We start from the raw sequence: 23,103 nt of genomic DNA, 5'->3' as shown, positions 1-23,103 counted from the left end.
GTTTTAAAGAGCTACTTCTGTAGCTCAGTAACAAAACCATGTTCCCCTTATCTTCTCTCAACACACTGCTACAGCACCAATACGGAGACTAACTATAATATTAATCCAGTTCTCGATCCTCTCCCTCTCACAACACCACAGCAAGACCATATAATCTTGTTATGGGGGTTACAAGATTACGGACAAACAGCAGCACAGCACCATCATGCTCGGTGAAGAACTTGTTCAGAGCGTCACAAGGATCAGTCTCAAATTCATCATGAAGCCATGAAATAAACTATGCCTGCCTTCAAAATACGTTTTTCCACCAGCACCCTTTTCTGATTTTCTGCAGAAGGGTCTGAACATTAGAACATGTAGTAATGCTGCAGGGACATCCAGCGCTGCAAACCTTCAAAGGGACCTCAGTTATCCAAGTTGATGCGAAACAAGCCGTATGCAATGGGAGCGTATCTCACTTTTGCACACTTGGAACATTTCCTGGCACACAGTGTTCGCTCTGGCAGTCTTCTTTTGATGACCCTTTAAAAATGCAGCTGCCTTGTGTGCATGATGAAGATGTGGATGAGGGGGGGAAGCGGTGTGGATCAGAGAGGAAAACACTCCAAGAGTTAAAGCTCATTCCAAGCATTCAATGAAGGTTTTTAATGGATTGAATATATGTAATATATGACCAGTGATTGAAGGTCGCTCCACAATTAGAGGTGGCAGCATAACCGCAAACTGCTGCTCACTATAGTCTTTGCTGTAGCAATGTTTGGCTGTAGCTAGCTGCCGTTAGCTAATTAGCTCAGGTACTTGTGTTGCTAGTGGCATTTTTAGCTGACTGTTTGCTGGACCGTTGTCTCAGATCACTTGAGGAGGTACCGCAGGCAATGGGGCTCAGCTGACCTGGACTCAGACCGACTGACTGAGGTCAGTTTGAAGACAGGGGATACAGTATGGAGGCGATTTACAGTCCCTGACCAAGACCAAGACTTGTGGAGTGTATTTTATGATGAGTTAACGAGGCATTTAAGCTGGTTTTAGTTTGGTAAAGGAAAGAAACTCGATCCAGTATTTTTTTTAACATTTTAAACCAAAATCATGGCCACATCTTGCACATTGCCCCTTTAACGTAGTAGTTATTGCTTCAAACACTGTTGTGCATCTATAAAGAGGCAGCGTATCTCTATCCAGGGGGATGAAAAGGGGCAGTGGGACACATAAAAACTGGCCGAGGCACTAAAGTTGAGGTCTGCATGCAGCTCTGTATTGGCTGTAAAGAAATGAAATGGGTTGGCTTTGCGAGACTGGCTGAAGCCTCGCACCCGTTTTATTATAGCAATGCTACCAACTTGATAAGGAGAAAGAGGTAGTAACTGAATGATGAGACACACTCACTTCAAACAGAACACACAGGGATGCAGAGTCAGTTGAATCAAAGCGACAGAATAAAAATGGAAGCTTAAACTTACAGATGGTCGCTTTCTCCCCGACTAAAAGAAACTCATGTGGAAAAAGTAAAGGATAAGAGAAGGAAAAGCGTGGAGGACCTGTGACTGAGCTTTGTGAGGAAGATGGAAGAGTCGAGGGGGAGGAAGAGGAGGGTGGAGAGGAGGCCGGTGAGGGGTGTAAATGTGGCCCAGTGACCAGCGGCTGGAAGGGGGCATGATGACCTACAGGGGCAGAGGTCATATACAAGTCAAAGTGGGGCCCCGGTCTGCAACACCAACACCGAAAAACAACACAGCAGCAAGGCAAAACCACAGCGATGACAGAGCGGCTGCATGGCGACAGTGTGGAACAGCACGAGTACTGTAATACAGCAAAACTAAAGCAAGAGTAAGTCGTGTTAACGCCACATTTATACAGCAACTCCTGCACGACAAAACACTCCCGACAAGACGAGTATGGCACGAAAACCTCACTCTGAAAAAGCACCTCACAATACAAACTCAATTCAAATTTTCCCAAATCATGAAAAATTCTGCCAATGAGGTGAGATAGCTTATATTTCATGGCACCGCTTTATATGGAAGGTGTCCTGTCATGGTTATGACGGTGTAATGTCAGTCTGCTTCACAGACGGTGTTTCCCATTTGGGTTTTGAGTTTTTTTAAAGAAAGTGTAAACTCTCCCAGAGCACCAAGAAAACGAACCAGCAGCTATTTTCACTTCACTGGAAGGCTTTTTCACTCCTTACAAGCAACACGAGGCTGTAAAACTCAATCATACACGGTTAGGGTCACGTACTCCATCTCATGTCGGAGCTACACTCAGATTGCGGCGACATGCCGATGCTGATCAAAGACAATAGAGTCACATCAGACACACTCACACTCACAAGAGCAAGTTAAGTGGATGTTGAGGGAGATTTACAAGCCGATATGCTCACATACAAAACATAAATATAATCAGGAGGGTGTGGAGAAACGACACTCATGGGCAGAGAAATAAAGCAACGGTATTTTAAAGCACGGGCGCTTGAGACGTGCTGCAGGATGGAGATTATGGCTGGCAGGTGGCAGGAATATTAAGTGAATCCTGCAGTATCTTTGCCCCGCTGCACACCACAAGCCATTAACTATGCCACACACATATATGAACACGGGGAGGGAAAAAAGGCAATTAATGGTTAATGTGACGGTTGCAGAGTCAGCAGATTGTGTGTACACATGCTATCGTACATCATCTCTGTAGGCGCAGGACCACACGCACAGGAGGTGAGCGAACACACGAATACTGCTTATGCTTGGTTTTTTCCTCATCGTCTCATATCTCGCTCTCACTTTAGAAAGTGAGACCGTTCCTCCGTCCCCATCTCTTTCTTCCATGGCTCACAGTATGTCAATGGACTTAAATGTGGTCGGAGCGCACTGATATAGCAGCCGCCGTAACTCTACACCGGGCCCTTTAGACACACACACCTGTGCCGCTGTGCCAGTCGATGCGTGACGGCGGAGGAGGGATAATGTGTGCGGAGTGGGTTAGCGTGACTATTTTAAAGCTCTGTTGGGGGTTAATGGGAGGTTGAGAGGGTTACAGATAGACTTTGTGACGCTGTGGTTGGCTGATGCATGAAGAAAGGCCACACACGTGTGCACACAGACAGAAGTTGTGTGACACAAGTGTGACACAAGTATCTGATATCACAAAGCTAGGGCAGAGTATCGAATGGCAATATTTAGTTGTTACTGACTGAAGTTAGGCTCGGGGTGTTGCTAGTGACTAATTTACCTCATGTTGCAGTGGACATTTAAACTTTAAACTCGGATGTCAACATAACTTTTGCATGATTACGAGAAACTTCCAGAGAGCACCTGTCTTGCTAACGTTGATCAAACAGCTCTTGATTAAAATTAAGCCATTTTTAATTCCAAAATTCTTGTACGGCTGCTTGTGTTTGGACATTTAACATTCAAGAACTGTGGCGTGTATTTGTTTCCTAAAGCGAGGACGTACAAAACTTTTGTATTGGCGCTGGGGCTGTACCTGGAACAGAACCGTCCACGCTAGTTTGTGATAACTGGCTGAAACACAGTCTACGGAGATACTGGTGGATTCCAACACTGGTTTCAGCCCGGGGAAAAACATTTTAGCATTCTGGCCAGACAGTAGACATCTGTGAAGTCATTAATATTCAACGAAAGATGCAACCAACGGCTGAAAAATAGGTAAAACATTATGTCTGGATTTTTTATTCATTATGTCAGAGTAGGGAGGGCTGTATGCCTGAATTATGGAGCAATGCATGACGTGCTGAGGTCACAGACGGGGCAAGGGATGAGCCAGTATCACATTTTTATGCAACGATGTGTCATCAGGATAATTCCCACCTTTCCTGATGTTCTACCATTAGTGCTCAAATATTGTAAAATTAGCAAACTCAACAGTCAAGTGTATATTTCAACTTTGTAGGACTTAGTGAACATCAAATACACTAAAAAAACACCATAAACAGGTTAACAGTAGCAGGCACCCACTGCAGTTTGTCGTGTAGCTCAGACACATCAGAGACCCCTGCACACTACAGCATTTTCGAGGCGCTGTTGGACTGAAATGTCAATAAATTAATTCTCCATGCAGGGCTGCAGTATGTAGCAGTCCTCCACTTGAGGATTCTTTATCTTCTTACACACAAACACACACTCTCTCTCACACAAACACACACACAGACACAAGCAAGGCGAGCCAAGCAGGCCTCCCCAGAGCTCAATGCAAACAGGCCTCATCAATCAGCCCACTGTGTAAGAGACTGCAGGGACAACAAGACCGAGCGGACGCTTAACAGATCAAATATCCACCTACACCTCTGCCACGCTGTCCGCTGGGCCAAGACTCACACACACACACACACACACACACACACACACACACACACACACACTAAACACAAGCGCTCCGGGATAATCCCAGTGAACCAAACTGAGTTGATGCAGTTGAGCAGGGATGAGAGACCGGGACGAATCGGAGCAAAGGGATGGAAATTGTGGACAGATTCCCGTGTGAATGAGACAGAGTTGATGGGATGCTGGTTAGTTCAAGAGGTGGTATGAGAAGTTAAAGTGAAAATCCATCTTAAAACACAATTCTCTACTGTATGTTCATTTTGAAAAAGCTGTAAGATGTAGAGGATCCAGCTAATAGAAATACTACTCGGCGAGGAGAACAAGTTTACTTTAGGATGGATTTTCCCTTCGAACAGTAGTGCGGTTGTGCGGCAGTGATGCTTACAGATTTGCGGATGTTGACTCGAGGTTTGGGGACAGGTTTGCTGGGCTTGCTGTCAAAGCTCTCCGGCAGTGTGGACGATCCGTGGCCGCTCTTCCTGGCTTGCAGGGCCAGCTGGTAGGCCACCTCGAAGGCCTGGCCGAGTGTCAGGATGATCTCATACGCCAAGTTCTGACAAGAGGGTAAAGGCGAACAGGCGTTAGGATACTAAAGCGATATTAAAAGGTACTTTTATTTTGAAATTTGCTTATAAAAACACAGTTTTAGTGCGAGTACTGACCACATCAAAAGCAGTGAAGACGTGGCAGTAGTGGTGACTGGACTTGAGGTCTTTGGTGATGTAGGCAAATGTAGACAGATCCTCTGGATCTTGAGCCGCACACGAGATGTTACGAATCTCGTGTTCTGCTATGATGTTCTGCAGAGAGAGAGAAAGAAGAGGAGGAAACAGAAGGCGAAGATAAAGATAAGGAGGTGTAGAGAGCGATTGTTGATCATCTCTAGTGAGCCACTTCATGGAAAAACAAATCTGATTTATTATTCATCTCGTTTCACACATCCCAAAAACCATAATCACTGTAGCGCAATTTTGGTTTGAGAGTTTTCCGGAGCCACCGAGTTGGAAATTGTCCTCTGGTAATGTCACCAGCGAACACTCCGACTTTGTGTCGTGTTAATTAAAGCACATCTCGGAGCTGTGAGTTATGAACATCAAAGCTTCAGAGGAAAGTTTTAACATTAGGTAAACGTATTTTTGTCATTCTAAGCAGTTCTCTATCTATTGTCTTTGAGTCTATGAAAAGATATGAGCCTGTTGATCATTTTTGTAAGGAGAGTTGTTGGACACAGCAGATAAGCTAAGAAGAAAGAAGGGGGAAGATTTATCTTCACATAATGTCCTGGAGAGCTGATCCAGGTGCAACTGCTGCCCCATTTTGACTTCTCTGTGTTGTGCCCCTTATCTTCTTAATTGATTGATTACCCTTATTATTGTTTCTCTTGTACCATTCTCTATTCGGTAAATAAGTTTCAGTAGTATCTAAGGACTTGGAGAAAGCTGAGCTGTAGATTTTGCAAATCTCAGAGCAGAGACTCTAAGCAGGCAAAGTGACGATGCAAAATGAGTTGTGACTGCCTGATGGCCATGCTCGAGGCAGTACCAGCACTTTCTGTTCTGTAACCATGCAGAGCCAAGGGAAGACAAAAGTCTAACATGAAACTGTTTGTGCAAAAACAGACACAGCACATACTGGTTTCTAGTGTCACAACACATTCTCGCTGCCTTTAGCTACGAAGTATGACGCTCTACCTACCCCATCAGTTTTGCACGTGAAGGGCTTTGCGGTCAAGTTAGTCATAATACGTAATATACAATGTCCGGTAAGACGTTTAAAATGAAGCTTGCTGAGGAACAATTCACATAGAAAGACATATTATTACTTTTGGGATGTCATTTACGTCGTCAGTCACGGTTTGGTTAGGGTTAGGCACAAAAACGACTTGGTTAGGTTTAGGAAAAGATCACACTTGCGGTTAATTCGGCCTCATAAATATACATTTATAACAAAACAATCTTGACTCTTGGTCACAATTGAGAGGTAAACCCCGGTCTCCAGAGGGAAAGTCCTCTGAACGAGCGACCCTTACCACCCCTGACTCAGACACTACTGCGCTACAGGGGTAAGTACAGCGTCAAACTTTGAAGCGCAGGACCACTGACCAGGCTGCTAACCAGCTGGCAGCCACGGCATGATTTTATGTATTACTGGAGTCTTTGCTACGACTGATTCATCAAAATAATAACATTCAGCATTCAGCTGCAGAGACGCCTCGGCCTACAAATAACATTCTCCAGATCTAAGAGTAGAAACTTGTTTGTTCATTGTTCTTTTGTGAAAATAAAATGGAAAACTTACCATTTCTTCTAAAATCCTGACTCGTATCACACAATCTGTCAACATAATTGCAATGTGCCTATTTTTCTGCACATTGTTCAGCACAAGTCTCCGTGCTCTGTCGCCTGAGGAAAATCACTGAACTCCAAATGTACTATCTGCAAATTATGCTCATCTTCAGCTGTGTGTATGTGTGTGCGCTGTGCATAAATACTTTTATGCAAGCAAGCAGCTTATAATTATCTTAAAATAGTTTCTCTCTGTGCCCCATTTTCACCCACCTGAAGTAAATTAGATTGTCTTATACTTGTACTGAACTGACAGAAACTCATTACACATCACAAATGAAAACGCTTTTTTCTGTTCAAGTTGCACTCGCACCGGGCAGCCGTCACTCAGCCGTCACTGGATGGAGGAGGAACGAGGTGACGATGAACTGTGTGAAATTACTTGAAGTTTTTTATTATGAGCTTTTTAAACATCCCATTAAGGATTTAATGAACTGAGCAGCTTGTTATTGATTCTTCTCAGCTCATCTATTCCATACTGATTATTTCCTGGTTGTGTTTTGCCCTCTTTTACACCTTATTGATTTTTTTTTTTTACACCATATACTTTAAAATCAGTCGGGCTGCGGTCGAAGAAGACCTCGCCGAGCGCTGCTGTGCTGACACCTGTTCAAAAGCCTGACCTTTCACGTGTTATTTACAGTAGGCGTCGCAGGAAGCCGGGGGCTGTGAGCGTTACCTTATTTGTGGCGTCGATGAACTTCACTCCTTTGTAGGACACGGAGAGCACGATGGTCGGCACTTTCTTCATCTGTTCTGTCGACTTCTTAGAGCGCACAAAAAAAACAGACAACAAAAAGAGGAGAGAGGCAGCGATGACTTTCAGGCACTGAAGAGGAATGAGCTACTGTTCTGAACCAGGGCCATTTTTAGCTTTTTGGGGGCCCTATGTGCCCCACTTTGTGAAACTATATCGAGGAGCTCCAAATCCTCTCAGGCATGCATTTAACATTTAAATGCATCGGTCTGGTACACTTTAAGAAGGAAAGGAAAAGAGTAAACACATAAAAATATACCGTTCCGCTCCATGAAACTCAATATATTAAATAAATGATGTCAGTACACTGTCTGGGGACAAGAAATGGGCCTTATTGAACTTTTAATCCTTATTGTTGAAAATTACAATTAGTCTCGGCTTGTTAGAGATCCCCGCTGAATTTAATAACCTTTTAGTTTTGTACAAGACTTAAATCCATGTCTGGGGACGTATGGGAGTATGTGAGAAAAACAAGTAAACAACCCGAATACATAAAGAGAAGGATGAAGTAAATGAGATAATCCATCGGTGTTTTGGTATCACTTCAATCCCAGCATCTCCGAAAGGTTAAAGGTTGTCAGGCGCCTCATAAAACAACCGCTTCTGACATGCATCTCTGCAGCGCCGCATCCATTAAGTCTATTAGCTTATAAGCTACGTCGGGCTCCTACTATATATCTTTGTTCATTCCTTTTAATTAAATATTGGCACTTGAACACATCTCAATTATCTATATTTAAACTCATTATGCAGCGAGGTGCTGTGGAGATTCGTGTGATTTACAGCAATCTCTGCATCTCCCTCCAAGCTGTCGTTCTACCTGCCAGAAGCTTTAATATATTCAAATAAATCGACGTGAGATGAGTCCCTTTCCTGCTTTCACTTCTTGTCTTTCATCACTTGTCTCTCCGTATCCATATCTCTATCACACTCCATCCCTCCTTTCTCCCCCACCCCACGTCAAATCTACTTTCTGCCATCCTTTCCATCTCTTTGTTTTTCTTTGTTCTGTTTCCTTCCTCCCTGCTCGCTGCGCGTTGCTTGCTGCTGCGCTTCGGCCTTGTCAGGATCAGGTAGCGATGAGAAGCTGACAAAGGCGGCGCTTGCCTGGCTTCGCTGGCAGATACCCAGCTACAGGCTGTGAAGTTGGGATCTTAACATCCACAGTGAAAGGATGGAGGGGACAGATGAAAGGAGAGAAGCTGGGAACAGGCAGGGAAGACGCATAAGAAGATCCATAATGATACAACGCGCATCTCATTACGCTTAATTACGACCTTAGTTTGCAGCAAAGGAGCGTCCGACTGAGGAAGGAGAGAAGAAGAAAAGGATACCATCTGATGTGGCAACAGAAATACAGAGACAGAAGAAAAGAGGCAGAAGAAGGGAGAGGAACAGAAAAGCTTTGCTCATGAATATTAAATTTATCTTCACACTGCAGCAGCACAGGGTGAGAGCGAGGGATGTGAGCTGAGGGGCCAGAGGAGAGAGAGAGAGAGAGTAAGTGTTACGGTGAAAGATGGCGAGGGGCGAGTGAGCAGGAAGAAAAGACCTGATGGCAGGAGACAGATAACAGCAGTGAGGAATAAAAGAGAGGAGGAAACCGATAGTGTGAGCAGCAGAAAGGACACAAAGTGAGAGGAGCAGATAAGGTGATTTGAGGTAAAAGGAGGGTTACTGAGCCACCCAGGCTGGGATATTAAAAAATAAATCCCTCCGTTCACTTAATCCACCGTTGTGATATTTTAAGTTTGTTTAAGTTCTGGAGTGAGTGTGAGGGCACCCACGTTATGAGGCTGTGTCCCAGATTTAAAGGTCCGGTAAGGGCTTCTGGAGAAAATGTTAATATAATGTGCAGCCATGTGCATTCATTCTCAGTTAATTACAACTTCTTGTATTTGTAGCGTGTTTCAGACCTCATTCTAGCAATACGAGTGTGTTCCCAGACCTCAGCAATAGATGTTAATAACGTCAGTTTGCGAACAATAGCAGGAATAAAGTGTGTTAGGCTGTGCTTTACCCTCATTTTGGCACAAGCGTCTTGTGTGGACTCCGTCCCTCTCAGCTCCTTCACCAGCATGGAGCCCAGGTACTGTGAAAAGACCAATAAACAAATGCTCAGGAGAATACGGACCTATGTGAGAGTCTGGTTAAGGCTGGTTAACTCCTAATCTCTGCCACTCCTTCGCTCTGGTGGGCTGGCCCATTTTTAGGTCAAATCACGGTATATGATAGACAGTATATCTGATATTTTGAAATATTGCTGTGATATATCCAGCGGTTCATTCTCATGACCTTGAAACATCGTCTATGATAACATCTTCTGAAATTTCCACATATAAGAAGCTTGAAGCAGGAAATGTTTGGCATATTTGACCTATAAATGCAAACAGTGCTTTGCTGAAGTGATTAAAACACTTTTTGTTTTCCAGCACGGCTGAATTATTTTTATTGCCTTGATGAAATATACGGACAAACATGTAGAATATGTGTGTATCTATTAAATAGACCGTATTTATTGTGGCGTATACCTCTCTGTGGCGGCTGTACTAACATGGAGTTTGATTAAATACGCACGGACACACACAGCAGTGATTAAATCCACCTTGAGAGGCTCCTGGAGAGACATTAAAACCAGAGTCTGGCAAGTCCTCGTCTCTGGACGCGACTTCGTGGTCAGACATTCTGCACACGTAGAATCTGATTTAATAAAGAAGCTACTAATGGTGACAGTGTTTTACAGGGACGATGTTTATGTCGACATTACAGCACTTAATGGGTGTGACAGCCACCACCTCGCAGAGACCTTCCTGCTTATGGAACAAGTCTTATTCCCCAAAGTGGGAACCTAACAAGGCTTTTAGTGGATTAGAAGAGAAATATTTACACTTTTTTTTTTAATCGCCGCCTGTTTGACTCTACAGTACACGTCTCCAAGATTAAATCTCTACGTCACAGGATTTATTTTGTATTCGATTAGCGATACATTTGGTTATGGAGGCAAAACCTTTTGCGCAAATTGCTTTTCCTGATGAGTTAATTTTGTGCAGCACAGACTGTGACTAGATTCTGGTCCTTGGCGGATCAGAATGAGGTCATCTGGGCACGTTAATACTTTGTCTCGATTCAAGCTAACAGTCTTAAATCGCTGTTATGGCAGGGTTGCTGGCACTTATCCTAGAAATTGCATTACAGTTTTCTCAAGACCAGCTGCTGTCTTGTCTCTGTGGCAGTAACTGTTGGTGTACATAAACAAAATCTCTAAATGAGGTCTGGATCAGATTCAGCGTCTGCAGCTAGCTAGTGGCCATGTGAGGATGCTTTGAGTCAGGCTAGATACTAACATCAGCATGCTAAAACAGTCACAGTGACAACGTTAACATACTGATGTTCAGCAGGTATTCACTACACTACTACACTACATATAAAGTACAGCCAAGACTGAGGTTGAATTTTTATATAACTCACTCGTTTAAATACAATTAAAGACTCCGTATTATGCTGCAGCGCCTCTATTCAACCGCTATTGAACGCCCTGTCATAGTACCAGTGTCATGCCCAGTCTGCTTTGATTGGTCAGCTGTCACAGGCCTGAGCAGGCACCGCCTACTGTGTTTCCGCCTCAGCTCCATCTTTGTTTTTGCAACCAGGGCTGTGCTGGGGGCGGTGACTGTATACACAGAAGTCCTGACGGCTCGTTGGAGGGCGCGATTTCTGAATACGCGCTGTGTACATTTCTCGTGGGTTGAGCGTTTTGATACTCCACCTTCACTCTAACCAGTTTAGATAAGCTGGGCATTGCAAAAATGGCGACGACTGGAGCCACTGGGCTTCACAATGGCTCTTCAGAAACCTACAGGTGACATCCTGGAGACTACTCCATGTTTTATACAGTGAAAGTTAAGCCAAACCCGTTTAATTGTTAGCACAGTTGTTTTAAGACAGACTTTAAAATGTAATGCTGTTAGATGATGTTATTTTCAACATGATTTATGATTAGCTTTAAACTTGAGATTAATTGATGAAGTAGTAAGAGGACAGAAACATCTAATGATGACAGTTTCCTAAGCTTGAATGTAGCTGTGTCATAAAAATGTATAATCATGCAGAAATTTGTATATAAAGGAGGTGGTTACTCTTTCCATGAAGGGCAATCCAGGTTGAAGCCATAATTCTTTATAGATTCAAAAGGAAAATCCACACTAGTCAAACGAACACTGTCATATTTTGTACATTCGATGTATCTGCAGAAGCTTTTAGATTAATATAAAAGAGCAGACAGAGCCGATGTTGAGATAACATTGTCTGTTAATGATGTAGAGCGTGGTAATGATGTTAGAATGTCTGCAGGGTTTTACTGGAAATGGATCTGTAATAACTTGAGATAATACATTTTTGAGCTCTGGTTGTAAAAGCTGACGTAATAAAGTTGGGATGTCATGTGAGGTGGTGCTGAAAAAGTGGAGCTTTTGTTGATTTCGAGCCCGGGATGAAAATGAGTCCAGCGCCGATGCATCCTGTTATTCTGTGCTTTTGGCTTTTTACCATCCAACTTGCTCTATTAACACAAACACAATACCCTTTCCTCTCTTCCTCTCCTCCTCTCATCACTGTCTTATCCATCTCATTTATTCTTATTCACTCTCCATCTCCCTCCAGCTTGCCAATATTCATCCTGAGCGCTCTGCTTCCCCCCTCTGTTGTGGCTCCCGCTCATTTATCTCACTCTCTGAGCTCTCTGGAGCCCGTTGTCCTGGGACAGCGAGCATTAGAGATGTTGTCATAAATGGCTCCGGGAAAGGACCTCCATATTTTCCCTCGACAGTCCACCGTGCCCGCAAAGCCCATCGCCTGTGCAGTTGTACACCTGTCAGAGGCCTAACGGTCCTCGCTGTCGATATCAATCTTCTGGAGGTGAGGAAACGCAAAAGCCGAGATTTCTGACTGAGAGAAGACGCGCTCTTGAGATACTTATCTCTTATTCACTGCCTCTATCTCATCTTTTCTTGCTTGCATTCATATTTGATTTCGGCATCACGTCCCATTTGCTCGAAATTTTTCCATCTCTCTCCGACTATCCTCTCCTCCTCTCTCTTGCTTATCATCTATCCCGCGTCGACTTCTCGTCTTCACCACGGCCAATCAGCGCTCGTATCTCCGAGGTAGGCAATTACGTCCCATTTCTTTGTGTCTGAGAGCAAACGGCATCTCAAATTGCTTTTCCTGCACCTTTTCTTTTACCTGCTTGAAGTAGATTATCATTCCAGTCTGGATGCTGAGCATGTAACCAATCAGACGTGCAAGGCTGTATCCCTGGTAACGTGGATATATAACACCTTTTATGTAACTGGCAAAGGTCTAAATTTGTCAAAGCGCTGAGAATAACTGAGTGCAGTATTGACTGAAAGGTGATGCTGAGGTTCATTGATCTTTAGTATTATTGCCGTAGGAGTTTATTGATTAGGCATGTAATCGGTAACTCAATCAACAGGAAATTAAGGCAACTATTTTAATTATTGATCAACAGTTTAAATGTATTTTTTTAAGAGAAAATGCCAAAAATTCACTGGTTTCAGCTTCTCAAATGTGAATGTTTTCTGAGTTTTCTATGATAAACTGAATCTTTTTTTGTTTTTATGCAACATATATTAAAATATTTAAGGCTAACTCCACCAATTGTACACATTAAAGTGTGTTTAAAGGTCTTGGGGAGTACTATTCACTATTTTCTGACATTTCGTAGAGCTAAAAGTGAATCAAGGAAATAATCTGCAGATTTATTGGTATTGAAAATAATCATTAGCTGCAGACCTACATGCAAACACTTATGTATGAACTGTGAATACAAACACACAAGAGTGCGGTGAGGTGAAGGTTTTGGACTCACGTAGGCTTCGTAGTCACAGGACTGAAAGATCAGCTTCTCGGGGTGATGCTGCCAGTACTGCACCGGGGTGGACGAGGTGGCCTCGTTGGGCGGACGCAACGTGATCGGCTCACACCACTCGCCTGCCTGAAACGACAACCAATGGCACATCAGGTCACAAAGCAGGATCACACAAGATTATAAGATGTTCATAACATCAGGGGCTTGTGCTGTGTGTCTCATGTCGACATAACTCGTTGGCCTGAAAAACGTAAGTTCAAAATGTAACAGCTGTCCTGGCTGAACATGAACATGCCTTCAGTGAACATCCGAGAGGAAATTAAACTTGGACGAATTAGGCTCGACAACTAAATGTTCCCACTCTTCAGCTCAGTTTAAGAGCTAAAGAGTGAGCTTTCACCTTTTACACAAAGGAAATAGCTAAATCCTCTCTGCATACTTCTCTAATGTCTGTGGATAACAATTAAGCTTGTTTTATGGCCTTTCATTCTTCAGTAAATGAAACCAGATGATTTTCTTGCTTTTACAACCCGTGACCGTATGTTTGTGCGTCTATCTGATTGCTTGTGTGTGGAAACCCCGGTCAGAAAGTGGGTGAGGCGATTTGGAGAGGAGATCAAGATCTCACCTCCACAATAAACAGCCTGGGGATAAGCTTTTCGAAACGGGCACTGGCCAAATAAATCTACCATAAACTCCACCAGCTTAACAATATTACAGCCATTTTTTTCCCACAGACTTTGACCCTGCAGACGAACTAAGCTGGATTTTCAGTTGCCTAAAGTTTTTAACCCTCTACTTCAAGGACCAAAAAATGTGAGAGAAGTTGTTGCGCTGTTGAACCAGACGATGAAACATGAGGTAACATACGCATATGCCGACAGTCTGGGAGCACCTTTCTATAAATGTTATCTTTCTATTCTGGCACAGCTGACTCATCAGTGTCACCTCAGAGTGTTGTGTCTAAAAAAAAATAAAAATGGGGGGGATACACTGATGCACGCTCACTTAAGATTCAGCAGGGAAACGATAAGCGTGTGGTAGTCTGCGGTGATAAGCTCTGTGATTCACACGGAGACACAAAAAGACCCTAATCATACTGAATCAAAACACAGCTGCTGCTGAAGATGTCTGCACAAGACTAAGTGTGTGTGTGTGTGTGTCTGAGTCATTGTGCTGATTGGATGTCATAAAGTCCTAATTTTGGGTGAGAATAAAACTGGCTCGAAAGACGAAACATTCTGAAAAGTACGTCTTGTTTATGCACAACTATTAAATGTTGCATCTTTTTGATGTGAGAGACAGACGACTGGAGATAAACATTTATTTCGGAAAGCAGTAGTTTATGCCTGGTTGCGGTTTGCATATTTTATCGCTTTATCACACAAAGTTTCAGGCATAAATTTCGTGTTGCTGTTTGTAAATTTTATATGAGCTCTAAACTGGTGTCAGATGGTCTGCCTGCTGCAGATTATTAATGGTTGATTTTCAGCAACCGAACAGGCAGATAAAACGCTTTTGGCTCGTATCCTGTAGCTATTAGGAACCAGAATTTAATTAGTGAGATACTTCATTTATGGTTTAGAAATATTCAAGATGGGGGATGTAGCCTGTGGGGCTGAAAGTGAAGCCAACGCAGAAGTGCCTTAAAACTGTATTCAAATGACCAGCCGATTACACTGGTTGCAAACGTCTGATTGTAAGTAAGCTTATGAGAAAATGACCCCACTTTTCACTTGACTTATAACTGCAGTAAACAGTTTTCTGTTGAGTTTATCATCTCAAACGCTCGTGTCAAGTGTTCTTCAAAACAGCATGATGTTAATTATGTTCCCATTTAGAGTGAAATGCATAATAAAGCGGGGTATGCTTTAAGGCGGGGCTACCTTTTGATAAGCTAAAAATGTCTTGTTCAGCATTTGGCTGCACTAAAACACTCAAAGAAGTCAAATGTTTTTTCCAGTAAGTACATTTTGTTTCAACCCTGTTTTTATTCAGCCCAAATTAGCATCTTAATTCATTAATATCACAGTTAACATGCATTAAAGATGCACATTACTAGCCAAACTAGCTTGCTAGTGCTGGTGTTAGCTTACGCTTCTTCCCAGCTTGACCCTCTCATCCAAATATGGTCATGTCTGGCCCCGAAAACCAAGATGGCGATGGCCACAATGCCAAAATTTGAGGTTTCGAAATGGTAGCGCACAAACCATTCGGTGATGTCACAGTGGCTGCATCCACTTCTTTTACATGGATTGGAAATGTGATACTGCCTGAAAGCTGATTATTGATTCAAAATGAATGTCATCCAGTGCACGCATGAAGCTTATTGATGTTTAATGTGTCATCGTTTTCTGGGGAAAAATATGGAGATCTGGCACAGAACAAGTTTTATGACAGATTTACCCTTAAAGCCGTTATTTAGCCAACTGTATTTCTGACTATAACCATTCATAATATTCTCCTTGAGTCCATCCCTCTCTCCCTCTCCCTGCCCTCCATTCATCCCTCCAGCCTGGCCTCCCTTCCTCACCATGCTGACTTGGGCCATCTGTCGCTCCAGCTTGGATCGCGGCACGTCGTCGAAGTAGTTGTCATTGCTGCGCTGCCTGCGCCGGGCGTCCGCCTGCATGATGAGGTGCTGCACGTCCAGAGATCCGCCCGGGACCCCCGCCGTGTACGCTGCCTGGCCCACCGACGGGCTGAGCTGGGGAGGAGTGTGGTTCCCTCCGGGCTCCTGGGACAGAACGAGATTGGTGGAGCGGTGGAAGGAAGCAAAAGAGGGTTCATTCATCATTTTATAATGTGCTGTGTCACTGCTGCGAGTACATTAAGTAGGGCAGTTGTGTTCACTGTGCACTGTCGCTTTTTATTTTTCAGCTACAGTGTCGCCATACTGCCGATCATTAGTACCTTAAAGTGCTTTGTAAAAGTGGGGACAAAGATGCCGTCATGTTACTTGAGGTCCTTGAACACAACACTGAAGTCCTGCTTGATCAGAGTCACTTTAAGTGAAAGCATTAGCCTGATTCTTTGAGTGGAAAATGATGTTCATTTAAAAAGGTTCTTCAAGCTGAGCAGAGACTAAAACTCCCAAAAGAATTTGAACTTTTATACGTTTCAACGGTGCAACGACCTTGCACACTAAAGGGTCAGCTTATTCCTCCTGAGAGGTTATTCACTCTGAGTTGATCACATGTGAGAGGAGTCTCAATAGAGGAGGCGGTCTCTGATGATTTTCTTAATTATTTCTGGGCTGTGGAGGCTGAAGTGTATAAACTCTGCATCCCAGCTCTCATCCTGAGCCATTTGTCCTGACGCACTCAGCTGTCAGCCACTGTTTGTGTAAAGTCAGCCCTCTGCTCACGCTGCTTAAACACATTACTGTACCCTGTGTTAAGTCGTACTTGCTTTGCGTCAATTACAAGAAGAATTTTCATGAATGGAGTGAAATAAAGGGCTTAAACGAATCGATTAGTCGCTCAAGAGAGTCTTTTATCAAGCAGAGATGCCAAACATATGCTTGACACTTTAACTTTTCGGATGGGAAGATATGCTGCTTTTCTGTGTTCAGTCTCTCATTCTAAGACTTTTTTTTTTAACCCTATTGTTGATTTTTCTCACTCTTTTGAGTCTCAGTACATAACTGCAACGCTCTGATGGACACTTTGGGCTGTTTAAAAGGTCCAGAAAGAAGCAGAATCGACCAGGTTGACACATTCAGCTCAGAAGCAGAAAGCTTCCCTTGGCTCAGCAGCACAGAAAGCAAGAGACTATTATAAGGACATTAGAGCGAAGCCCCGATGGGAGAGGGAAAGCCAGGTCCCTGTGATTAGTATCCAGGACAAGGCGGCAGAGAGGTATCTGCAGTGGGGCGGCCATTTTGTGCCTGCCGGAGAGATTTGGGTAATAGGTTGGGTGGGGACAGCAGCAGTGGGGAGGCTGTAGCTCCCTCAGAGAAATACTCAGCCATCTGGGAAGGGACTTGAGCTTTTCTTCCTCTGTCTGATAAAATTTCATTCTGGATGGTGTCTGCTCTCTTAGACTCACTCACCCGTAGGGAGATGGCACGAGGAGGTTTTTGTGGGGTGTCTTCGTGTAGTAGTCGGTCCCCCAATGAGGCCAAGATCCGTTTTCTGTGTCCGATGAGACTGATCTTCAATACCTGAATGAAAATCACAGATATTGGACATTAAAGTGTGTTTTGTGCACAAGAATCATTCATTAAAGGTGCAATGGTTTAAAAACATTAAATAAATAAATAACAGTTCTGATGTTATGGCAAAGACATCTATGTGCTGTGTTGCAGAGATATCTACTAAAGTTAGCATGCCAACCAGCTAGCCCCAGACTGTCCTATCACGTGTCCCAGTCTGGATCACTAACTGCATGGCTAACTGAGCTAACTTGCTAATGGCAGCTGGTTACATCAGGGAAGGGGCTCCAGGAAATTGGATGGATTGATGAACCAGAAAATAAATAAACTAAAAAGTATTCAACAATCTTTAGCGGTAGCTCTGCGCTAAGCCACAGAATGAGAGAAGATGGCTGATTTTCGTGTTCTCAGCAGGTGCACAACAAATTCTGGGTCAAAAGCAACTGCACTCTCAAAAACGATGACTCTTACTTTCATTTGCATAATTTAAAACAGCTTTTACAGAGAGCAAGAGTTAAAAGGCTTTCAGACTGGAAAATAACAAGATTATATCTGCAAAAAAAACTGCTTAAAGGTAACAGATTACCATCATCATCATCATCATCATGAGCCCCAAATGGCGGATAATACCGCTATCCAGAAAAGAGTTTCACAGAGAGAAAAAAAACAGCAGAGTGCACTGCAAAGCACTCAGGGAAGTACTAATGAGTTCATAATGACATAAAATGCCCCTGAGCACATGCATACATCATGTTGTTAGTATTATTACATAACTGACACGGCTTGGACGACTGTGTTAAAGCTGTTAGATTTGCTGTTATGTAAAAATAAAAACCCATTCCTTTACACACACACATACTAGCGTGTGACATATCCTGTACGAGACTCACGGACAGAAAGAGGCTGACGTGGAAACACTGATTAAATTAATTAGTGCTCCAATTCACTACTCTGTTCTTTTCCTTCAGTCAAATTAATGAGAAGTATCAGGATGAATTGGAGATGGGATTTGGATTCAAGTCAGTTTTGAGACTTGGCTTTACTTGAGACTTGAAAGCTGAAAGAAAATCTAAAGTTTTGATGTGTTCAAATCCCGAAACTTTAAAAAGTGAAGATGCCAGCCACACTCTGCGGGGGCTTTTAACACAATGTCAAAAAGAAAATGCCAATTTTATTATCAGAATGTAGATTTATGACCTCGTATCACCAGAAAGTAGCAAGTCTTTGAGAAATAATTAGCCAGGCTTCCTCTAGCAGTTTATGCTTTTAGGTTAAATGAAGGTGAATGGTGCAACACTGCTTATAAGCTACGATAGCTTCCTCCATTGTAGCTAGCCAGGCTGTCTCTCTACTTCTAGTTTTGTTTGCTGACAGTACAGTACAGACAATGTACAAAACAATTCATTCAAGACATGTTTGTGGCTACCAAATGCTCCTGGTTTGTAACCGTCTAAAAAAACATTCCTCTTTTTGTGGAGCGGTTTATAGACCATATTCACATGGCGGCCATTTTCTTCTGACATTAGCTCAGGGTGTGAAGCTTGAATGTTAAAGCTGCTTGTGTTTATGATTGCATCTCATATAAACATAGAGAACCTGAGAAGTTGTTCTCATTTCATTGCTTTTTGATTGATCAGCAACTGAAAAGACAATCACCAGAGAAAATGTGGAGGGACATCTGTCAAATTTCAAGGTAAAACAACACATTTGATAACCCGTTAGCATTCAACCACTTTCTCGTTTGTTTGTGTAACACGATATGATAGGAAAGACACTTAATTCTGAATTATAAATGTAAATCTTGGGCACATTTGAGCCTGAAAGTGAAACGCACCGGATGTAATCAAACAGTAATGTTAGCGAGAAAGTGGTTCAATGCTAACGTTGAGCGATGGGTTATCAAATATGCTGTTTTGCCTTGAAAAATGGCCCCATGTCCCTCCAGATGTTCACTATCCATCATCTCTTAGTTGCTGATCAATCAGGAAGCTGTAAAATGATGATTTGTCAGATTCCCATCTTGAGCATGACGTCAGAGGAAACTTGCCACCATGCGATGTGAATACAGGTCAATTTTGCTTCTAGTTATTACACTTAGCTAATTGCCTCATAGCTCTAGCTCCAAACTTCAGAGTCCAGACATGAAAGTGGTATTGATCTTTTCATATAACACATGGCAAGAAAGTTAATACGATCATTTCTCAGAAAGTCATCCTGTCCCTTCATCATTTCTGGGATTAATATACTTAAAATAAAGACCCAACACAAACCAAAAGTTTGATCAGATGTCCAGGTTCTTTGTTAAGGACGCTATTTGATAAAACTTTGTTACTACGAGCTGAGAGTTTTTGCACTGACGGCCATGAAATTCAAATTCAACAATATCAGATTGTGGCAAATTTGTACTAGTCTGTTGATTTCCCCGGGCGCTTATTACACAGGCACAAGAAGAGACAAAAACACACATAGACACTTGGACTCCAGTGAAAGGATTCATTCTTTCTCTGGTCACCAGGCATCCACCGACTGTGCCAGTTACTGGCTTTTCTAAAGAGACGAGCTGGAACATGGCAGCCTTCTGCAGGGATGTTGCTTGCACCTTCTGGCACCCACACTTCAGTATACAACACACTGCTGCCTGGTTTTATGGGGCTGCCTCTGGTGCTCCTCCAGTAAAGGTATGTGTGCGAGTGTGAGAGAACGTGTTTGTGTGTGTCTTCGGGGCAAAAGGTGGTAATTAGCCTCGATGCGAGGCCTTGCTGGGAGTCTAATGATTCTCCCAACAGCGCAAACACACACACACACACAAAACACAGACACACACATACTTCATCATCGCCGGCAACAATTACAGCCCCACATCTGCTGGAGAAACACAAAAATACAAACTAACAAGAACAGTGATGGAGGACGCACTTCGGTTCTGTGTGTGTGTGTGTGTGTGTGTGTGCATAAACCCAAGCACACAAACAACATAAACCAATCATAATAAATAGTTTATATATGCAAATTGCATGTAAACAACTGATACATAATGCATCAAGCAAGCTGAAAAACGCTACATACTTCCTCTTGTTGTTTATGTGATGGAGTAAATAAAGGGGGAAAAAAGGACAGTTTGAATAGTGGGATGTTAAAAATACATAACAGCCACCAACGGGTTAAACTACGTCCTACGCTGTTCCTCTCTGCATGGTAACAATGTATTTTAATTGTTAAAATTAGGCAGATCAAAGGGAACGAGAGCAGAGCTGGGACTAGCGGGTAGTGGAACTAATTGGCGTATTATGGCCGCCCCGTGCTCCCCTCCACCGATTTCTACTCATCTCTCCCCTCCTCCGTGGCTTTCACAGCTCACTATCTCCTTTCTCTCTTACACAATGTCAGTGATACTACAGCATCTCTGCCTCCCTCTGTCTGTCTTTCGGGACTGTAGATGACTTTGGCTGGCTGAATTTGGTGCATTAGGATCATGTGGTTTTTTGTCTTAATGTGTAACTTTTGAGAATGGCCGCTTACCGTGCAAACAAGTGTCAATATCTTGAGGTGAAGATTATGTGAATCGCTACATTAGTCAAAGGAAAATTACGCTACATTACACTTGGTGAATATATAGCTTTTAAGAGTCAAATTAGAGCTGTGACTAAACATTTTGTAGTAGATTTGCAGCTTTTCTCTTGTTTTTTTGTGACAGTAAATTCAAAATGTTTCAGTTTTTGCCCATAGTTATGTCAAAACATGCAGTGATATAAAATTACCTCAGGCTTTAGAAGGTTGTGATGAGCAGTTTTGACTACTTTCTGACATAAAACAATCAAGATAATTGATGGATTTAATAAGAAACTAATCCATTAGATAAATCCAGGATTGAAGTAAGTTGTAGAACGGAGGAAAATGGGACGTTTACTAGTTAAAAAAAACACTGACACCCGATTTCCTTAAAGGATAAGTTGCATGAACAAAACATGAAAAATCAGTCGTTATTTACTCATCCACAGCAAAACAGCGAGGCAGCATTCTCCTAAACAATTGATGTGGCTCCATTTTCACGTCTCAAGAAGTCCCAAGATCCCAGATAGATTTGGAAAGACGCTATTCACACCCTGGATGCGCAGTTAGGTTTGTGGCCGCTAACGCTTTTAGCTAAGCGGCTACAGTGCAGATTTGGGATCTCCGGCCTTTCAGAAATGTGGATTCACCAGACAAGCTGTGTGGAGCAATTTAATGTGTTAAAACAAGTCCTCATCTGCTTTGGTTGTTTAGGAAAATGCTGCAATGCAGTTTTCCTGTGGCGCTTCAGAAATGTTGTTTGGACTAAGAAACTTCATCCGACTTTCTATCGGCGTCAGGCAGAGTAACGACTGAACACGCCCTGTAAAATACTACGTTTTTACCTCATTTTAGTTTTTTTTTTTTCCCCCTGTAACATAAATCAAATGAGCTTCCAACCAGACTATAACGTCCATAAAATGACCTAGATAATATATGTTTTTCCCTTATGTAGTAACGGCTATGAAATATTCATTCTCATGCTTCTGCTGCTTTCCCTGTCTGTCTCCTGAGGGCCGGTAGCGTGACACCAGTCCCCCACGCTGCTGTTTCATCACACACAAATATTCACACACTCCAGAAGAAGCACAGCAACTGCCTCGCACGGTGCGTATCTGTGTGTGTGTGTGTGTCTGTGTGTATCTGCGTGTTACACTTCGCCTTATGCAACAGTATCTACTTCAACTACAGTAGAAGCCTCAACCTCAGCTTCAAGTTCAACTGTCGCCATGGCAACACAGAGCCGCAGCAGTCACCCACACACACTCGACCACGGAGAGAAAATAAAGAATAAATAAAATCCACATGCACGTGGACGTGTGCTCTCTCTCTCTCTCACACACACAAACAGCTGTTTCGGCGCCTGGAGAAGAAGATTATATTGTTATCCCTGAACGGGTGAGAATTTGAATGCAACCCCGACCATTATTGTTAAAACACAGACTCTCGCTCTCACTCGCTCTGTGATGCTTGACTGCAGTATCGCACCATTTGCATTTAAATTATATTCACAGCAGCTGTATATACTGACAGGAAAAGTGTCGAGCTACCACAGCGTGCACCCTTCTGTGCCCCGTTCCTCGGTTACTATCCTTTGCCATCGCACTAACCACGCATTCGTTTGAACTCCACTCAGATCCACTCAGAAACCCCTTAGAGCGATCGTGATGTCACTCTTGCTCTCTCTCCCTCCATGATGTCACTGAGTGGCGAGGGCGTCCGATGAGGGTTACTTACCCTCTGGTGTTGAATTTATTACCGTAGTTTGACGGGATATCAGGCGCTGTGTGTCTCTAGTATCTGACTGGGCTGTTTGTGTCTTCTGTGTGTGTGCGCCGATCAATGCTCTAATCCTGTTAACAGTCCCGTTAGCCCAGATTGAACAGCCTTGATTAACGGATTAGCCGCCACACAAACTGGTAACGGAGCTCTGACACAGCCATCTCCCCCCTCTGTAGCCTGCTGTCAGTTTTACTACTTAAAGGCGACATATTATGCTAATTTCCAGGTCCATAACTTTATTTTGGGTTGCTACTAGAAAAGGTTTACGTACATGCCTTCACGCACTTGGTCTAAAA

General features: G+C 43.1%; 1 protein-coding gene across 8 annotated transcripts in view; it reads right to left on the bottom strand.

The window, feature by feature from the left end:
• The window catches only part of anks1b (ankyrin repeat and sterile alpha motif domain containing 1B), a 231,211-nt gene that overhangs the window by 3,744 nt on the left and 204,364 nt on the right, over positions 1–23,103 (bottom strand). For 4 of the 8 annotated variants that reach the window (XM_084345741.1, XM_084345744.1, XM_084345746.1 and 1 more), the window contains 7 exons: positions 17,375–17,485; positions 15,854–16,057; positions 13,321–13,446; positions 9,454–9,525; positions 7,356–7,442; positions 4,994–5,131; positions 4,717–4,884 (listed from right to left, as the gene is read on the bottom strand). In XM_084345741.1, coding sequence (XP_084201867.1) covers positions 4,717–4,884; positions 4,994–5,131; positions 7,356–7,442; positions 9,454–9,525; positions 13,321–13,446; positions 15,854–16,057; positions 17,375–17,485 — 906 coding nt within the window. Of the gene's footprint in view, positions 1–1,463; positions 1,659–4,716; positions 4,885–4,993; positions 5,132–7,355; positions 7,443–9,453; positions 9,526–13,320; positions 13,447–15,853; positions 16,058–17,374; positions 17,486–23,103 lie in introns of those variants that run through there. The other 4 variants (XM_084345742.1, XM_084345748.1, XM_084345747.1 and 1 more) reach the window with 3 other exon arrangements.

This window comes from Pagrus pagrus, assembly GCF_965226575.1.
Source record: "Pagrus pagrus genome assembly, chromosome: 23".
NCBI classification, from domain to species: domain Eukaryota; kingdom Metazoa; phylum Chordata; class Actinopteri; order Spariformes; family Sparidae; genus Pagrus; species Pagrus pagrus.
This window is presented reverse-complemented; position numbering and strand designations above follow the sequence as displayed.